Source organism: Sinohyriopsis cumingii, chromosome 19 (assembly GCF_028554795.1).
Source record: "Sinohyriopsis cumingii isolate HCF-2022 chromosome 19, ASM2855479v2, whole genome shotgun sequence".
Lineage (NCBI taxonomy): Eukaryota > Metazoa > Mollusca > Bivalvia > Unionida > Unionidae > Sinohyriopsis > Sinohyriopsis cumingii.
Window position 1 is genome coordinate 63,555,750 of NC_142979.1, and position 15,955 is coordinate 63,571,704.

General features: G+C 33.9%; 1 protein-coding gene across 1 annotated transcript; it reads left to right on the forward strand.

Annotated features, from left to right (window-relative positions):
- The first annotated feature begins 12,339 nt into the window (after nt 1-12,339).
- On the forward strand, nt 12,340-15,718 carry LOC149775838 (interleukin 17-like protein). The gene is made up of 2 exons (XM_089943801.1): nt 12,340-12,468; nt 13,240-15,718. The coding sequence occupies exon 2, from the start codon at nt 13,240-13,242 to the stop codon at nt 13,804-13,806; it is 567 nt and encodes a 188-aa protein (XP_089799927.1). The 5' UTR covers nt 12,340-12,468; the 3' UTR covers nt 13,807-15,718.
- The last annotated feature ends 237 nt before the right edge of the window (nt 15,719-15,955 follow it).

Here is a 15,955-nt window from a genome sequence, read left to right on the forward strand (position 1 = left end):
CGTAACTCTATTATGATACAAAAATATATGTACCGTTTATGCCATCTGGACCATCGTCAATGATGCATTTTGTAGTGTATCAGAAAGAGAAATGAAAAGACAAAGAAGCGCAAAAGAGACACACGGATTTATCGTGGGTCAGACAGAGATACCATCTACTATTTGAATCTAATTGACCTATGTTCAAAATACATCCATCAAGTTATGGGGCCATCGCAATCGAACTTTGCCATATTAATATTTGCACTTCGATCTAGATGATATGATTTGTCAGGCTAAACAAAAAGCATCCCTGTATCTATATAAAGTAACGATGGATTTCTAAAAACATCTTAATAAGAAAATGAGATGTCCATCAACTCCTCTCAAAAGTGAATAGTTAACCTCAAGTGGATTATACGTGTGATGATTCGTGTGCACGTGGGTGAGATATTGTGAAAAAATGACGGGGCCATGTGATCCAATTTCAAATGTGACCTGACACTGATACAACATTTAATTCTCCACAGATCTATGTTGTATAAATAAATCACATTCATGCACATATATCTATGATGAATACTATCAGCACATGGAAATCGCTTCCTATCATGCAGAATCATCTGAAGTGTTCCCGACAGTGTCATCACGTGCAATGGTTAGTAATTACCAGTCATTACCACTTGTTCCTTTATTTTAATGTCATAAATCCTGTTTCTATTCATCTGGAATAGTCTGTATTTATCGTCAAGTTGTTACTGCAAGCAAAGAGAGTATAATCTGATCTTCCATAGCGTTTTGCGATATCATTTTGGTTCGCACTATTCATTGCTGGATACGTGTTATACGGCTTAATATGATAAGTTGTCGGGTCTTCAAGGGCCTCCATCGCTCTTATGTGCTGCAGAAGCTATTACGAGAAAATTGTGAGAAGGACATTTCGATAATGCTTGAGTTGGCTCTAGAAATATAGACGAAACATACAGTTGTCCAATTAAAACGGTAATCTCACTTTGTTACGTGTTAAAGTTTAAACACTCCAAGAAGTGATTTGTCCCATTCATAAGTTATCTTTGAAAACAGTTAGCTAAATTTGAAGAACGTTTGTGTTGAAACATGTAATGAAATAAAAAGATTTCTGATACAGTGTGCGAAAACTTTGAGGTGTAATATGTTAAAACTCAAGCATACTCAATCATGTATGTATTTGTTTCAAAGAAATATCGGCATTAAAATCTTACATTTAGCAGTTCTTATGAGAAAACTGAAAAAGTGATGTACTGGTTGTATCAAGTTTGGACATTTCCTAAGCCTGATACGTATGTTAGTATTGTCTTTTGCAGTAAATTGTATTAAAATCAATTTTTTTTTATTCTTGTAATACAAATATGTATTATTTCCATAAAGACTGTGCTTTTGTGTTGTAATTGTAAAATCCCTTGCACTGCATAACGCATTTCCTTTTATATTCTAAGTCAGTGTTGAGTAAGCCAAAATCTTTTATGTTGAGTATATCAGTAAAATTTCACGAGTTTCAGGGAAAAGGCTGCTGCAGCAGATTTTAATTTTATGGCGTATCCACACCCAAAGAATAGTCAGTAGAAAGAGGTACAGAGCTCTTGACATCTGTGGAAGATAACGTGCACAGTCAGCAAATTGTATGTCCTTATTTTGTCTCGAGGATACATCCCAAATCGCCTATAAAGCGAGATGCGGCTTTGCGTAAATTAGTTCGTTTGCCAGAACTCAAGAGCTTCTCTTTCGTGCAGGTTGTTGTTGTTGTTGTAGGGTTTAACGCCATTTTTCAGCACACGATAGGCAATATATGGCGGCCAGTATTAATGGTGGAGGAAGAACCCGGGAAAACCCCAGAAAGAACCACCGACCCACTAGAAGCTACTGGCAAGCTTTCTCACATACCCACGTTGGCTGAATCTGAGACTCGAACCCACGCAGACAGAGGTGAGATGGCAGTGATCCGTAATGGAGAGCGCTTTAGACCACTCAGCCACTAGGGGCCCCTTTTTGTGGATGTAAGCAACAGTCTATATTTGTGGCATTTTCTCTGGGGCATAGGGATTTTATTAATGTTTAAAATGTTAAGGTGATTTGTTTGGGGTAAAAGTTCAATCTGAGATCGACACGTTTCCAACATTTTTTTTTATTATTCTAATTTTCTTTTACTATTCTTTATGTATTGGAAAGTTCAACAGTATAAAGAATATATTTTTTACTTGTAATTATGCTATTGATTATTGTAAACGACGAGTTCACCACCAACTTCATACTCTGTATTAATTAATTTAGAAATAAAATATACTGTAAGTAATAGAGAATACTATTTCGTTATTTTGGGTTAAATTCAGTAAAATACTTTTCTGCAAAATGATTCTTGAATTTGTCTCAAAGATTTAGATTTTATACAATTTTGGTTATCGTTAATTTATTCGATATTTAATCATTTGCATTGTATTCTAAAAGACGGACTTTTACAGATCTGTATGAAGTTGGTAAGCTTGAAGGAATATTGTAATTTTATATGTATTTCTTCATATCTAAAATGTAAAGTTTATGTAGCTGTATTTCTATATCTAGAATGTAATTTTATATATCATTTATTTCAATAAAGTTAATTCGTTCGTCAGAATTCAACGGCTCGTCTTTCTTGCAGCGAACCCGTACCTCTCGTTCAGCCTTCCCCAAGATGTAGGTCTGCAGCATTAATAGTGTGATACATGTTTTTAAGGGAGTATGGTCTCTCTCCTTCCCTCCTTCTCTCTCTCTCTCTCTCTCTCTCTCTCTCTCTCTCTCTCTCTATATATATATATATATATATATATATATATATATATATATATATATATATATATATATATATATATATATATATATATATATCCTCTTGTCTCATTAAGTTTGGCCATCATTTTATTATTTTAGTATTGTGAACACTTTGAGTAAATAGATACAAACTCTGCGTTGGTGCCTTTTCAAGGAAAGTCAAGGCCCTTTTTGAAATTTTGGAACCCACCCCACCCCCTCAACCCCTGACCTGATCCGGCCCTGATTTGTATTGCAATACCTTTGAGACAAAGCAAAATTTTTGTGTCAAACCATTTGATAGGAGAAAAACAATGTTCAGGAAAACTCACGAAGAAAAATGACTTAGGAATAAATAACAAAGGTCTTTTCCACTTCTATAATTATTCCTTCAAATTTAGAATATATTCAGCTCTTGCTGATGTCGGATAAATGCCTAATGTAATGTTTTCTATGAGTTATCTAGGATAACCTGTGCTGATTCAGACTTTGTGCCTGTGCATATTCTTTCTATGATACCATGAATCAGCAGAGAGAGAGAGAGAGAGAGAGAGGAAAGGTTCATAGGAGAGTACCAATTTTCTTCTTCAAGTCTTAGAAAACCCATCGATTCTAATGATTGGTTATCCGGGTACCCGACTAAAGGGAAATTGTATTATATGTGTACAAACCTGAACTTAAATACACATTTTTTATTCACAAAGTATATTATAAATATCACTATCAAATGTCCTCTTGTACAAAATCCAAGAATTCATCCTCATTGTCTCATAAAATTCTGAAATCTTCCATCGTTGTCGAGTAAATCTTTGTGCTGTAGTCATCATTGATATCATCTGACTCCCTTTCCTTAGCCTCGCTGTCGTAAGCGGATGCCTATTTAAAGTTTGAGCTTGAGCTTTGCAAGTAACACTTTGATCATGCAATTTGTAAAATCTATTACAGGTTGCAACTGAAAACGTTATTTGTCCTGCACGATGAAATAACCACACTCTGTTACTTGCCACTTTATCACAGTAGCGGCTCAGTCAAAGAGTTCTCACGTGGAAAAACAAGCTGTAGGATCAAGGTCAATTATCTAATAAAAATACACACCTCTGCTTGGCACTGAAAACGTATGTGTACTTTGGGCTCAATCAGAAGGATTGTCAATTTGGAAACAAATTGAGTGCTGCCTTTACAAGCACTGGCAGAAAACTTGTATACCGTTACGATGAATGATAAATCTGGAAAACTCCAACTCAACTTAGTAAAGATGCCAATTGGTATCCGGGTACTCGGGGACCCACCTATTGATAATAACCTATGTCATAAAATGTACCATAGGGTACCCGTTTATCAGATATTGTCTTCATGAACTCCAGCTGATTTATTGGTGGATAAGTATGTCCCATCTGGTTTAAAGATTGACTGGCAAGTATTCATGGAAGAGCTTAGAGAGTCCACAAGTCCACAATCGTTGTCATCTTCTTCACTATCCTTTTTCTTTTCTCCTCGCTTTTCTCTTTCAAGCTCTTTCATCGTGCATTTTTGGTTCGCCTTTAGTCCTCTTAATTGTTGACCCTTTTGATCTTTTTATTCTATTAATGAAATGTTGGGTCCGTTTATGCATTCAATGTTAGGACAATCAGTAAGTGTCACACACAACAGACCCTCTCTTGCTGCATACCTCTGAATCACGAATTTTGCTATCTCTTCTGTGGTTGAATCTCTTCCTCTGGATTCTCCTTGTGATATACATTTCTTATAATGGGGTCACAACTTCATGACTTTCCCTGTTTTCGATGTACAAGACCAAATGTTCTTACAATATGGTCCAAGTCATTATAACTGGCTTTTTCCCCATGTACCTTTCTGATATTTTGGATGCTATCTCTTTGTCTTTTGTCACATATTGCTTAATCTTCGAAACATCTTCTCCTGAGATGACAGACTGGATTACTGTATGTACTTGTCTCTGTTCGTCTACTGCGAACATCTTTATCATTACAGTGCTTTGTGTCGTCCCAGGTCGAATACATTTCTTTGTGTCGTTGTGGTCAATCTCTCGACCAATGTCTAATATCAAAGCTGACAATACTACCACTGTGGGAGTTACTGAATACAGCATGTTTCATTTGTCTGTGAGAGTGACTTGATTTGTAATATTTTATCAAAAGCCGTGAGCATAGCCCAGCATAACTGAAGCTCCATTTAAGAATGATAATGGAAGTGAAGACTTCATACTGGCCAGAAGTAATTTGTGTCCATAATTTGTCTCCGAGTCTTTCAGCAACGGCGATGGCAACACTTTTGTCACAATGCCTTATTATATCGGTATGCAGGGAAATGTTTTATTCACAATTTATATTTTCTTCATAAATTCTTTAAACATTTGTCCGCATCTCACTTCAGGCTGGCTGACAGATAACTCCTGATTACACAATTTTTTCTCAACTCCTCTGCATGTGAATGTGGTAACGAGTCGATGAACGTGACGAGAACCGAGTTATGCAAAGCTACTGACAATCGCCAAATTTTCTCGCGGCTATATCGATGTTCTCAGTAGTTATTAATTTACTGCAGTCTTTTTCAGGATTATCATCTCTTATATTTCCATATATGATTGAGGTCTGATGTTTCATAGGCTAATATTAAATTCAAGAATTTGGACTTTCTCGGGTACAGTACTGGAAATTCTGGAAGAAATATTGCATACTTTTCGTTCCCATCTATAAGCTTAAACCGGTTTCCTTGCAATTATAGTCAGGTGCAAACAAAACATTGTCATTTGTTACACTCAATTCAGCCTTCTCCAAAAAAAATCATCGAGAATCCCTTTCAATGTGACTATATCGACATCTCTAACACTGGAAGGTGGAGGAAGATGGCATCATAGCGGTGGTGATGGTGTGTTGTTCAGATCTTGATACTCTAGTATGCTACTATCAATACCCCAAACCACGGATTCATCTTTGCTTGTCATAAATGGTATCTGTATTTCTTCGAGGAGGGCTTGAACATCTTGAAGAATATCTTTATCAACATCAACTTTTATCCTAATATTAGAATATTCCTCCTCATCATCTTCCTCTTACTCTCCCTTTCGTCTTTCATTCATTTTATCTTCATAAATTGGTTGTCCATCCTCCTCGTTTATAACACTGTCATCAATATATGGCAACAAATCACAAGATACATCTTGATCATACTGGATGTTTTTCATATCCTCGACTGTATCCCAATTACCGTCAACTGTTGTAATGGCTCCATTAATGCCCTTTATATCTTCACTGGAGATGTTTAGTGGGAAGTTTCGTTTCTCTGACAGTATCCATTTTCTCCACATCACGAATGGCCAAGGATGAAAAGCTTTCGTCTAGATCCACGTTTTCTTGCTGAAATTCCGATTTTTCCATCGAAGCCGCTTTGTTTAGAATTTCTGTGAATGACTGTAATGACGTAAGTCTTGTTCAGGTGTATTTCAGGCCCCATGTGGCTTGCTGCTGAAAACGTTCAAAAGCACACTCTTCGTGTCTGAGGTCATCTTTAGAACCACCAAATCTATATCTTTTTTTCCTTCGTGGTACCTTCTTGAATGCACAATCTTCTTTTTCTTCAAACACTGAAAGATGCCATATTAATATATCGTTTGAATCGTTTGGAATGCTTTGATTGTGATGGGCAGGATGCATATTTGATATATTCTCCTTTCACCAGGTTGTGGGTCTGTTTTCACGGTTAGCTGGACAAGACTATCCATGAAAAATACAAGAAGGCAGACTCTGAGACAAACGAAATGTTCAGAAGACGAGACGTCACTTGCTTTTACATAGTGTAGTACATATGGTTTCAGATATGATTTAAAGTGATAAAGTTCTGGAACTGCTGCTTTCTTATATTGGCAGCTGATGTGAGGGAAAACACAGATGTGATCCTATAGCAGTTGATGAAGAAACAACTCATATGTGATAATATCTTGTATGAGACTACTGTAATTTCTGTTAAGTATTTTATTGATGAATCAAAATGGCAATATAAATATAACACTTTTGAGGTGTAGAAATCATCTGACGATTGACGCCTGAGGCTGTCTTTGATCAGTAGTGTTATACTGGAATGGTAAAGTAATGTGCAAGTGACATTCTCTCATTATTCTAAAGTGGTTCACATCTAGGTGGTCCACAAGCCAATATTTCTCCTCCTTAAAACAGTGAAAGCAAAGGAGTCAATAATTCTGCATTCCTCTGGGAGATCTTGGCCATCCAGGCAAGATGAAAGTGACACATAATGGGGTCGGACTTTTCCAGATTTCACATGACTTCTTGCAAGGAAACGCTCACCAGGCAGAAGGTATCCTTTGGGAAAGAAGTGTATGTCAGGCATATATACAATGCGACTTTTCTTCATAGAGGCACGAACTAAGAGAGAGAGATATCATCGTATGTTTCAACATTATGTTGCAATTCCTGTAATTCGATAACACTGTATTCCTGCTTTGTGTGCACACAGAGTTTTGCACTGAAAATATATGCTATTTTGAAATGAAGAGTAAGTATGTCTCTAAGTGCACTTTCTGTGTCGGTTTCTATTTTCTCGGGTCAATGGATACTCTCCAGATGGATAGTAATCCTATTTATTGTATCAGCAGCAAACATCCGAGCAACATACCGTAGACAGATCTTCAAGCAAAACTGATTGAGTTCTTGTCCCTTTTCTGCCTACTCGTTATACAATCCAAAGATTCCCATTTCATTTCCTGCTCATCTTCATAGTCTAACACTTACACAAGGAACTATAGTGCCACTCAAACAGTTGAAGTTTATTCCATTTGCTGTCGGTGAACTGTGTTTTACAATCAATAATTAAAGATGGAATCTTCAGCCCCTCAAGTTGTACATTTTTAATTGTTTCTTCATACATACTCAAACTTAGAATTTCTACAGACGGTAGTTGTTGAAAAAGGTTCCATGTTGATTTGTTCTATTTGTTTGAAAGTATAGACTGTGTTCTTGTTCATCGCATACAAATTTGCAACCCTGAAAGTCATCATAGTGATGAAACACATATCGAAAGAAAAACGACAACGAAACCATATTCTTTGCTCTCTCTGGATTATCCAAGTAATACTTGTAAAATGTTTTCTTTCTTCACAATTTCTTTCCTGTCATGAATTGAATGGCTATATTTGAGAACTTTACAAGATCATCCATGGCTATGCAAGTTCCATCTTCGATTTTATTGAAAGATACAGACTCCAGTGACGATATACATATGGAAACCTGTTGAAGAATAACATTATTAACTATCAGACGTCAATACTTCGGTCATGCTAGATATTTGCTTAAAATATAAGCTAGAATTCTGGTACTGTATTTTATATATTGGAAGATAAAAGACTACAATTATGAGTGATTAAGGGGATAAGAGATGGACATAAACATAAACAACAAAAAAAATATGACCATTATATCAATTGCTTCAACTTGTTGCCTCAATGCTATTTACACAAGGCTGGTGTCAGTTATGATCAAATGTATGATTGAATGCTTTTATAAAATTCCATGTTAATTTCAAAACATATGCTAATTACCATCGTCTCTATCTATGTTACTTCTTATATACCTTGAGCAATAAAGTGCTACTAGCTAATGATGATACATTTATAATATGCCTATATAGCCAATATCATGCTAGTACTTCTTGCTGCAATTAGACAAATAAATGACCAGCATGAGAATTATAAAGACACGAACTCTGGGTTTCTTGATTTGTGGATTTTGGAGAGAGTTTATTGAACTTAACTCATTGTTATTGAACTTAAACTGAATTGATACATTGATATAAGTAGTTGGAAACTACTTATATATATATATATATATATATATATATATATATATATATATATATATATATATATATATATATATATATATATATATATATATCTGAAATTCACAATAGAATGTGTATGTATGTGATACACAATGTAAGTAGTATTACAAAATGCAAATAATAAAGAGTTCTTGCAATTTCTTCCTCTTGGAATTCTTAATTATATTACAAAATCCACGTCTTCAAGATAAAACTGTAATTATTCTTTAGTAAAAGTCACAAAACTATTCAGACAATGTAGTTGGAGCGATTGTCAATCAAGTACATCAGGACAAGTCAGCTAATTTTATTTTGGTACAAAATACAGACCTACAATCTCTATGCCAAGCACAATATTAAGAAATCCCATATTTAAAGCTAGCTTTCAAACACAGGGAACTGAAATAGAGGCATTATAACTGGACAGTTAGCTGGGAGTCTAAACTAGCAATTATATTTGACAGGAGTGAAACTCACAATTGCTGGTAATAAGGTGAGCATCAGAATCTAGAGATATTCAGACATATATATATATATATATATATATATATATATATATATATATATATATATATATATATATATATATATATATATATATATATATATATATATATATATATATATATATATATATATATATGATGCATGCCTGCCATTGTTTGCTTTATCTGTCATCACCTTGTTACCAGCAATGTATGTATGTATGTATGGGATTTTGGATACTCCTTTTTAACATCTCAAGCATGAATATTTTATGTAAATCTTTTATATAATTCTGCATAATATAATCATGATTAGTTCCTATTTTTGTTTCCTACATATCTTCTTAATTCCCAGACTTAGAAGAATTGATTCAGTTCTTGCGTTGAGCAGTTCTGTAAATAAAAGACAATTACAGATGGTAAATCGCTGATTCATAATTCACCTTTCTAAAAACAGAGTTTTTTTTCATCATAATTTTATTCACTTTTGTCTATATCTTGTGTACTTAAATTTATTTTGCTTACTGAGTTCTACTTTCACATTACGGTTCATCCGATCACAGAAGTTACTTTTAAAAACGGGAAATCCAAAATCTATACAAAGTATGGAGAGTCTTTGTTTTATCTACATACATAAAATATGACAATGGGATGATAATCCGGATATAAGAATATTTAACTTGCAATATTTAAATAAATGACATCAGCTCTGAAGAGCCATTATTCCTACAATAAATACACATCATGTGGATAAAACAAAAATAAAGATGTATACAGATCAAACACATACAAGTTTTACAAACAAGAATTGCACATACATTAAAACATCACTATAATCAACTTATAACGTTAACAAAAGCGAAGGCTGAAGTCATATATACAAAATACCTCGTCTTCTGCTTCATTCACAATGAAAATGGACATCAAGTAACAATAATAAATTCGATTTGAATGTAATTTTCACATAGCATGATGTATATCTATCCGAATTCCGAAAATCAGCTGATAAGAGACGTAAGAATTAGAAGGAAATGTGATCGGTTAATCATTGCAAAAAAGCAATAAAAGAGATTTTTTATTTTTTAAAAATCTGATATACGATTTAATCCGTATCAAGTTGGCCATCTCTCAGTTGAACTGTCTACCTGTCTGTCGTTTTCTACCTGACTACATTTTTATGTATGTATGTATGTATGTATGTATGTATGTATGTACGTGCATACAGGGTGAACAGACACAGGAATCAAACATTAACACTTTAAGCCACTTTTAACTCTGAGTGTGACAAACACCATATATTAATTACCTTGGAACTAGTTTCGGAGAATAGGCAAAATTAAAATAAACGATTTCTTGAGAGATATAAGTCAAATTGTTATAGGGCATTCATGAGAAATGGGTCAAAGACAAAGGACTAACAATATACACACAAAATACAAATAAAGAAACTTAGCCACTCCATGTTTTCTAAAATAGATTGAGAAGAAATAAAACAATAACGGGTACACTTTGAAAAGAGAACAGACTACCGTTGTCGTATATAACAATGTATAACGCTCACTGGACCGCTAACGGCATATACCATGATATGCCTCTCTTATCACATACCAGCACATCTTTTGTATACGGTTTTATATTTATTTATCATTACAATTAAACAGCGTAGGTTTTCCTATTTCAGCATATTATGCGGCAGCACATCTGGGTCTATGTTTTCTGCAGTTTGTTGCATACTATATACGGACAAATAAATAAGTTACGTTATACGTCAAGATTAATATATGGGTGTATTTATATAATAGAAAGTTTATCCTTCTACATGTCGCTTTAATATATGCATTCTATACAAGTACGTATCGGATGACTTGCAAAATATATTCACTGTTTAGTTCTAAAGTCAAATGGATAACTTAGCCATTAGCAGTTTTGCAATGACTGCAGCCGATCTAGGCCGCTTGCATTTAAACTACACATGGTGTCACACTTCCTATATTATCCATGCCAATGTAAATACTAAGCGTTTCAAAACTGTGAATAAAGAAGTTCCTCTCTTACAGCACATCGGAAATAAGACCGATCCTTTGCTGCAAGCAGGGGTGTAGTGCTGTGGGAACGCGTGGAAGGACGTTCCTGTACATTTTTTTACTCGCTCTCTTACCTTTTCTGCTCGCCATTTGCCCAGTACTAGAACAACATAAGTTTCCTCACTTCTTTATTGCGTTCTCTCACTTTTTTATTGAGCACTACATCACTGGCTACGTGTATATACTTTTTATTTAGGGAGGTTTGTGATGATGCAGTCGGGTGATAAGCTAGGCTGCAAATAAATAAATAAATGTTTTGTTTTTGTTTTTTTAAATATCCTGAATGTTGCTTTTCTAGTCAGTTTTAAACGAAATCGAAAGTAAGTTTAATATTTAACATTGTACAGAACATAATATTACAGATGAGTGTACTAATATTACAGATAAGTGTAATAATGCTTTGTAGAACATAGACAAACACTAAATGAGTCTTAATAATTAGCTGTCTATTTCCACGTTTGGCTTTTCTGGACGTGTAAAACTTTTAATATAAAAGATGTGTTATTCGTAGTGATTACAACAAGGTATTTCAAATGAATGCAGTGCGGTGTATTTTTTCATTGATTTTCTTCTCTTTCTTTTTTCTTTTATTCAATATAAGTATATTAAACACCGTCCATTTCGAGGTACGTGCATTTTCTGTCGTTGATCGGATATCAAGTTCTGCTACAATGTTTCAAATATGAGTGTGTAGCATCTATCCCCTCGTCGATTACATCGCGCTTACCCACCCTTGAAGTCATTGTGCGCATTTAAAAAGGATATCAGAAGCAATCAATTTAATTGCTATTTTCTCATACAATTATTTATATAATTTGTTTACTATTACGTCAATCTGGAGACGATCCCTGCTCCCCGCCTCGGAAAAAAAGGACCGGTTGTTAAAAAACCGAAGCGAATATATCCCTTAAACATGTTGCTATATTTAGAAGGGGGAATTCATAGTATTCACTCCTTGCTGAGTGTTGATAATGGACGACAACAAAAGAGTTGCGCTGGAGTAACCGATGACAACTTTGTTCCGGGTTAGAGGAAGAGGAAAATAACCGATTGGTTCACGCGAGCAGTAGTAGTTTCCTATTTAAACCAGTTTTCTGTCTTCTAAATTCAGACTCATGCCCTAAGACAAGTGGAATAGTAATAGATCTATATTTTAAAAAGGTCTATCTGAAAAGAAATACATTTATTCAAACGATAAATCTATTTTTGTTCAGAAGAAAAGAAATAGTGGAAATATTAATACCAAGGTAAGTTATCTATCAAAACTGCCAGCACTCCGTATTTTAAAAAATCCATACGATAAAGAATGATATCTAGAATCTATTTGTGCAGCATTATATTGTCACAAATCACAGTTTACAATAATAATAATAATAATAACATGGGACACAATTCAACGACTTTATGCATTAAGTTGATTTTCTGGAGATTTTAATTTAAAATATCTATGAATGAATCATGTCTATATGATAAGTTATCTTTGATCACAAATCGATTATAAATAGACTTTAAGTTTATCTTATTCTATACAGAGGCGATTAACCCTTGAAACTGACTGAATAATTAATACTTGTGGATAATTAAGTCAATATAAATGTACCAAAACACCGGATCAGAAAATACGCATATGCATTTAGAGTCAATGAAAATATGAGGAAAATGTTTGGTTGGTTAAATTTTATTTTATCTAATTTTGTAAACTATCTTAAGCAGCTTCCCAACATACAACAACAGTAAATTACAATTATTCCTATAAAACAAATTACAAAATTAAAACAAATTTCTAAACATAAAAATCTCGTGAGAATATTCAAATTAACACAAATGCAGAATTGTCTTATTGCGACACTAGGCCAATAAATTTAATTTTAAAGAAACATAAATTGCATTTCTCGTTCATTTTAACAAAAAATACAAGACTAAAGGTGACGAAGATTCTGATGTTAATAATATAGCGATGTGTTTATCTATATAACAGGGCAAACAAACTATTACATAAATAATTATTATTTTTACAGATGGAAACACCATTCTTCAGTATTGTGTCGGCCGTGCTGTTCGTTATATTCTGCACGGAGACAGCACTAGGTGCCCCGCTGACCTGTCAAGTTCCAAGCAATCTCAGCCTTCAGTATGACAAGTTGGTACAGTACAACAAAACCGTCAATTTCTTTTTCCCGCCACGTCTTGCCGACGGACAGATGACATCAAATTGGGACATCACAAAATTGGCACACGACAGCCAAGCGTATGGGACGAACACGTGCCCATTAGAACCGATGCGCGGAAGCGACATTCCAGTATACGCACGTTCCACGTGTCCATGGTATTACGTGGACAGCCACGATCCTCAACGGTACCCTTCTACTTATCTAACCGCGAAGTCAAAATGTGTCACGTGCATTGGCTCTAAAGGAGATTTAGACTGCATCCCAATAATCCAGAACGTTGAATATCTACAACAAATTGAATGCGTTAGCGGCCTTTACCGGTACGAGAGACGATCAATGGACATTGCTGTTGGTTACACGTGCGGGGGTCGGAGAACAGTTAGTGGCACCAGTTCAAGCATCGACTACGCTTAAGTTAGAAAAAAACAAAAAATACAACAACATTTTACAATAGAATAATATGGATCTGGTAAGGTAATTCCATAATATATAAATGTCATCAATGGAGAGTATGATGTATTGAATCGATAAATGGAAATATACAGAATCTTGCAAATCAACGCCTGTCATCGCCAAAAAGAAATAGGTTTAGATATAAACTTGGCGGTACATTATTTAGAAAACTAAGATAACTTTGAAAAAATATGTAAAATTTGCCGCACAAGTCCAAGAAGACATTTTGATGATCCAAAGCTCTTTGATATTTGTGTTCGATTCACTATTTTAGCCACGTAGCAAACTTAATAATTTTCCGTAATTTGTACATCAGAGAGTGCTTAAAAGTTTTTTATTTTATTTTCTAATTTATATTTTTGTTAATGACCATTTCGAAGTCTTCGACAGTATCTAACATATAAGCATAAACTCAAACAGACAACCATCTCGCAGGCACGTTTCGTTTGATACCGGAATAACGAAACTTATTTATTTATTTATTTATTTATTTATTTATACAGGTTGTTAGTAACACAATTGAGGGTTATTGCACATGATAGTAGTCATATGAATTTATTTACAAGCTGTCTCACTGCCGTTGGAATTTTGTTGTATCATATTTTAAATAGCTATATTCTGTCACGAATTTTATCGGGGTAGTGCAATTAATTTAATATTTTCATGTGTGACAGTTGTGCGTAACGGATTTTATAGCATATTATGGCATGCGTGTATGTATGTATGTGTGTGTGTGTGTGTGTGTGTACGCACGCACGTACGTATGTATGTATAGGCTACACAAATTAATCTAATGTGAGACCAATATGTCCAAAAGAGGCAACATTTTACAAATGGAAGTGAATTTCTTTGATGTACGCAAGGACATATATATTTATTTTGTTTGCTTTTTGTTTGTTTCTTCGCTTGTATTTGTTTTCTCTGCTTGTTTATTTGTTTTGAGCAATCCAGATTTCAATAAGTTTCAAGTTTAACAATAATGTATTAAAAATTTTAATAAGAGTTAACATAATCAAGTTTTCTTTTTGCTTATGTTACACTTTTGTAAATTATACATATTCATTGTTGCAATAAGGTAAATCGGACGAATTCCTGGAAATGCTATTTTGTGGAAACTAAAACTTAATTTACCTCGTCAACCAATTGAAATTGAAACATAACTTTTCTGGGTCGGATTTAATTTCGTGGATATTCATTACCCAGAAAATAAATAAGAAAATAAAATCGTTCAGAAATAATTCTGATTTTTTAGTATACATGATCATTGACCATGTTATTTCATTTGTATATACAGATTTGTCTATTAATTTTTGCCATCAGATATCATTTTTGTGTGTGGGAAAACGACCATGTTGGGTAGTCATATTTACATTTACATAACATTAATTAACCACAACTAATTTTAAAAAGAATACTGTACGTATTCGTTCAGATGACCATATCTATGTAGCCTTTCTAAAGCATTAAATGTATTTCTTGTCTAGAAAATAAAGTCTGTTTATATCAGTGTATGTGTGTAGCTTCACATTAAAATGAGTAAATTAATAAAGTATCCTTCACAGTTGTATCAATACACAATAGTAGTTCATTTGTAAACTTATTCTCTTCATTTACGATAAAAAAAATTTAAACTAGATATTGCAAAAATAAGTTCATAAAGATCTGTATGATTGCCTGAAGTTTCAATAATGTCCCTATTTATTGGGAATTGTGATATTTACACGTGTTACCTCAAAATGTTTTAATGATATGTCTTCAGTGGTGTTAAACAAAGAAGAGATAAGTATGATGCCAAAAAGACTCAAAGGAAAAGATCTCACAATGTTGCTTTATTAAAAATTGCATTGTATTATGTCTCATTGTTGGCCTACATAATAAAGTATTTGTTATTAAGATTACCGTGTTGTTTCTGATAACTATCTATCTATATATCTATCTATCTATATATCTGTCTGTCATACGATGATTGTTTTATTTTTGGATTAATTTTTTCAGAGAAAATAGTTGTACTAATCAGAATGATGATTTTATTCAAAACAAACGAAGACAACTTTGTAGTTGATATTGTGCCTGCATGTCATTTACGCTATATATTATAGGGGCAAGCAAA

Coding starts and splice junctions, on each gene's coding strand:
- LOC149775838 (XM_089943801.1), top strand. CDS start 13,240: ATGGAAACACCATTCTTCAGTATTGTGTCGGCCGTGCTGTTCGTTATA.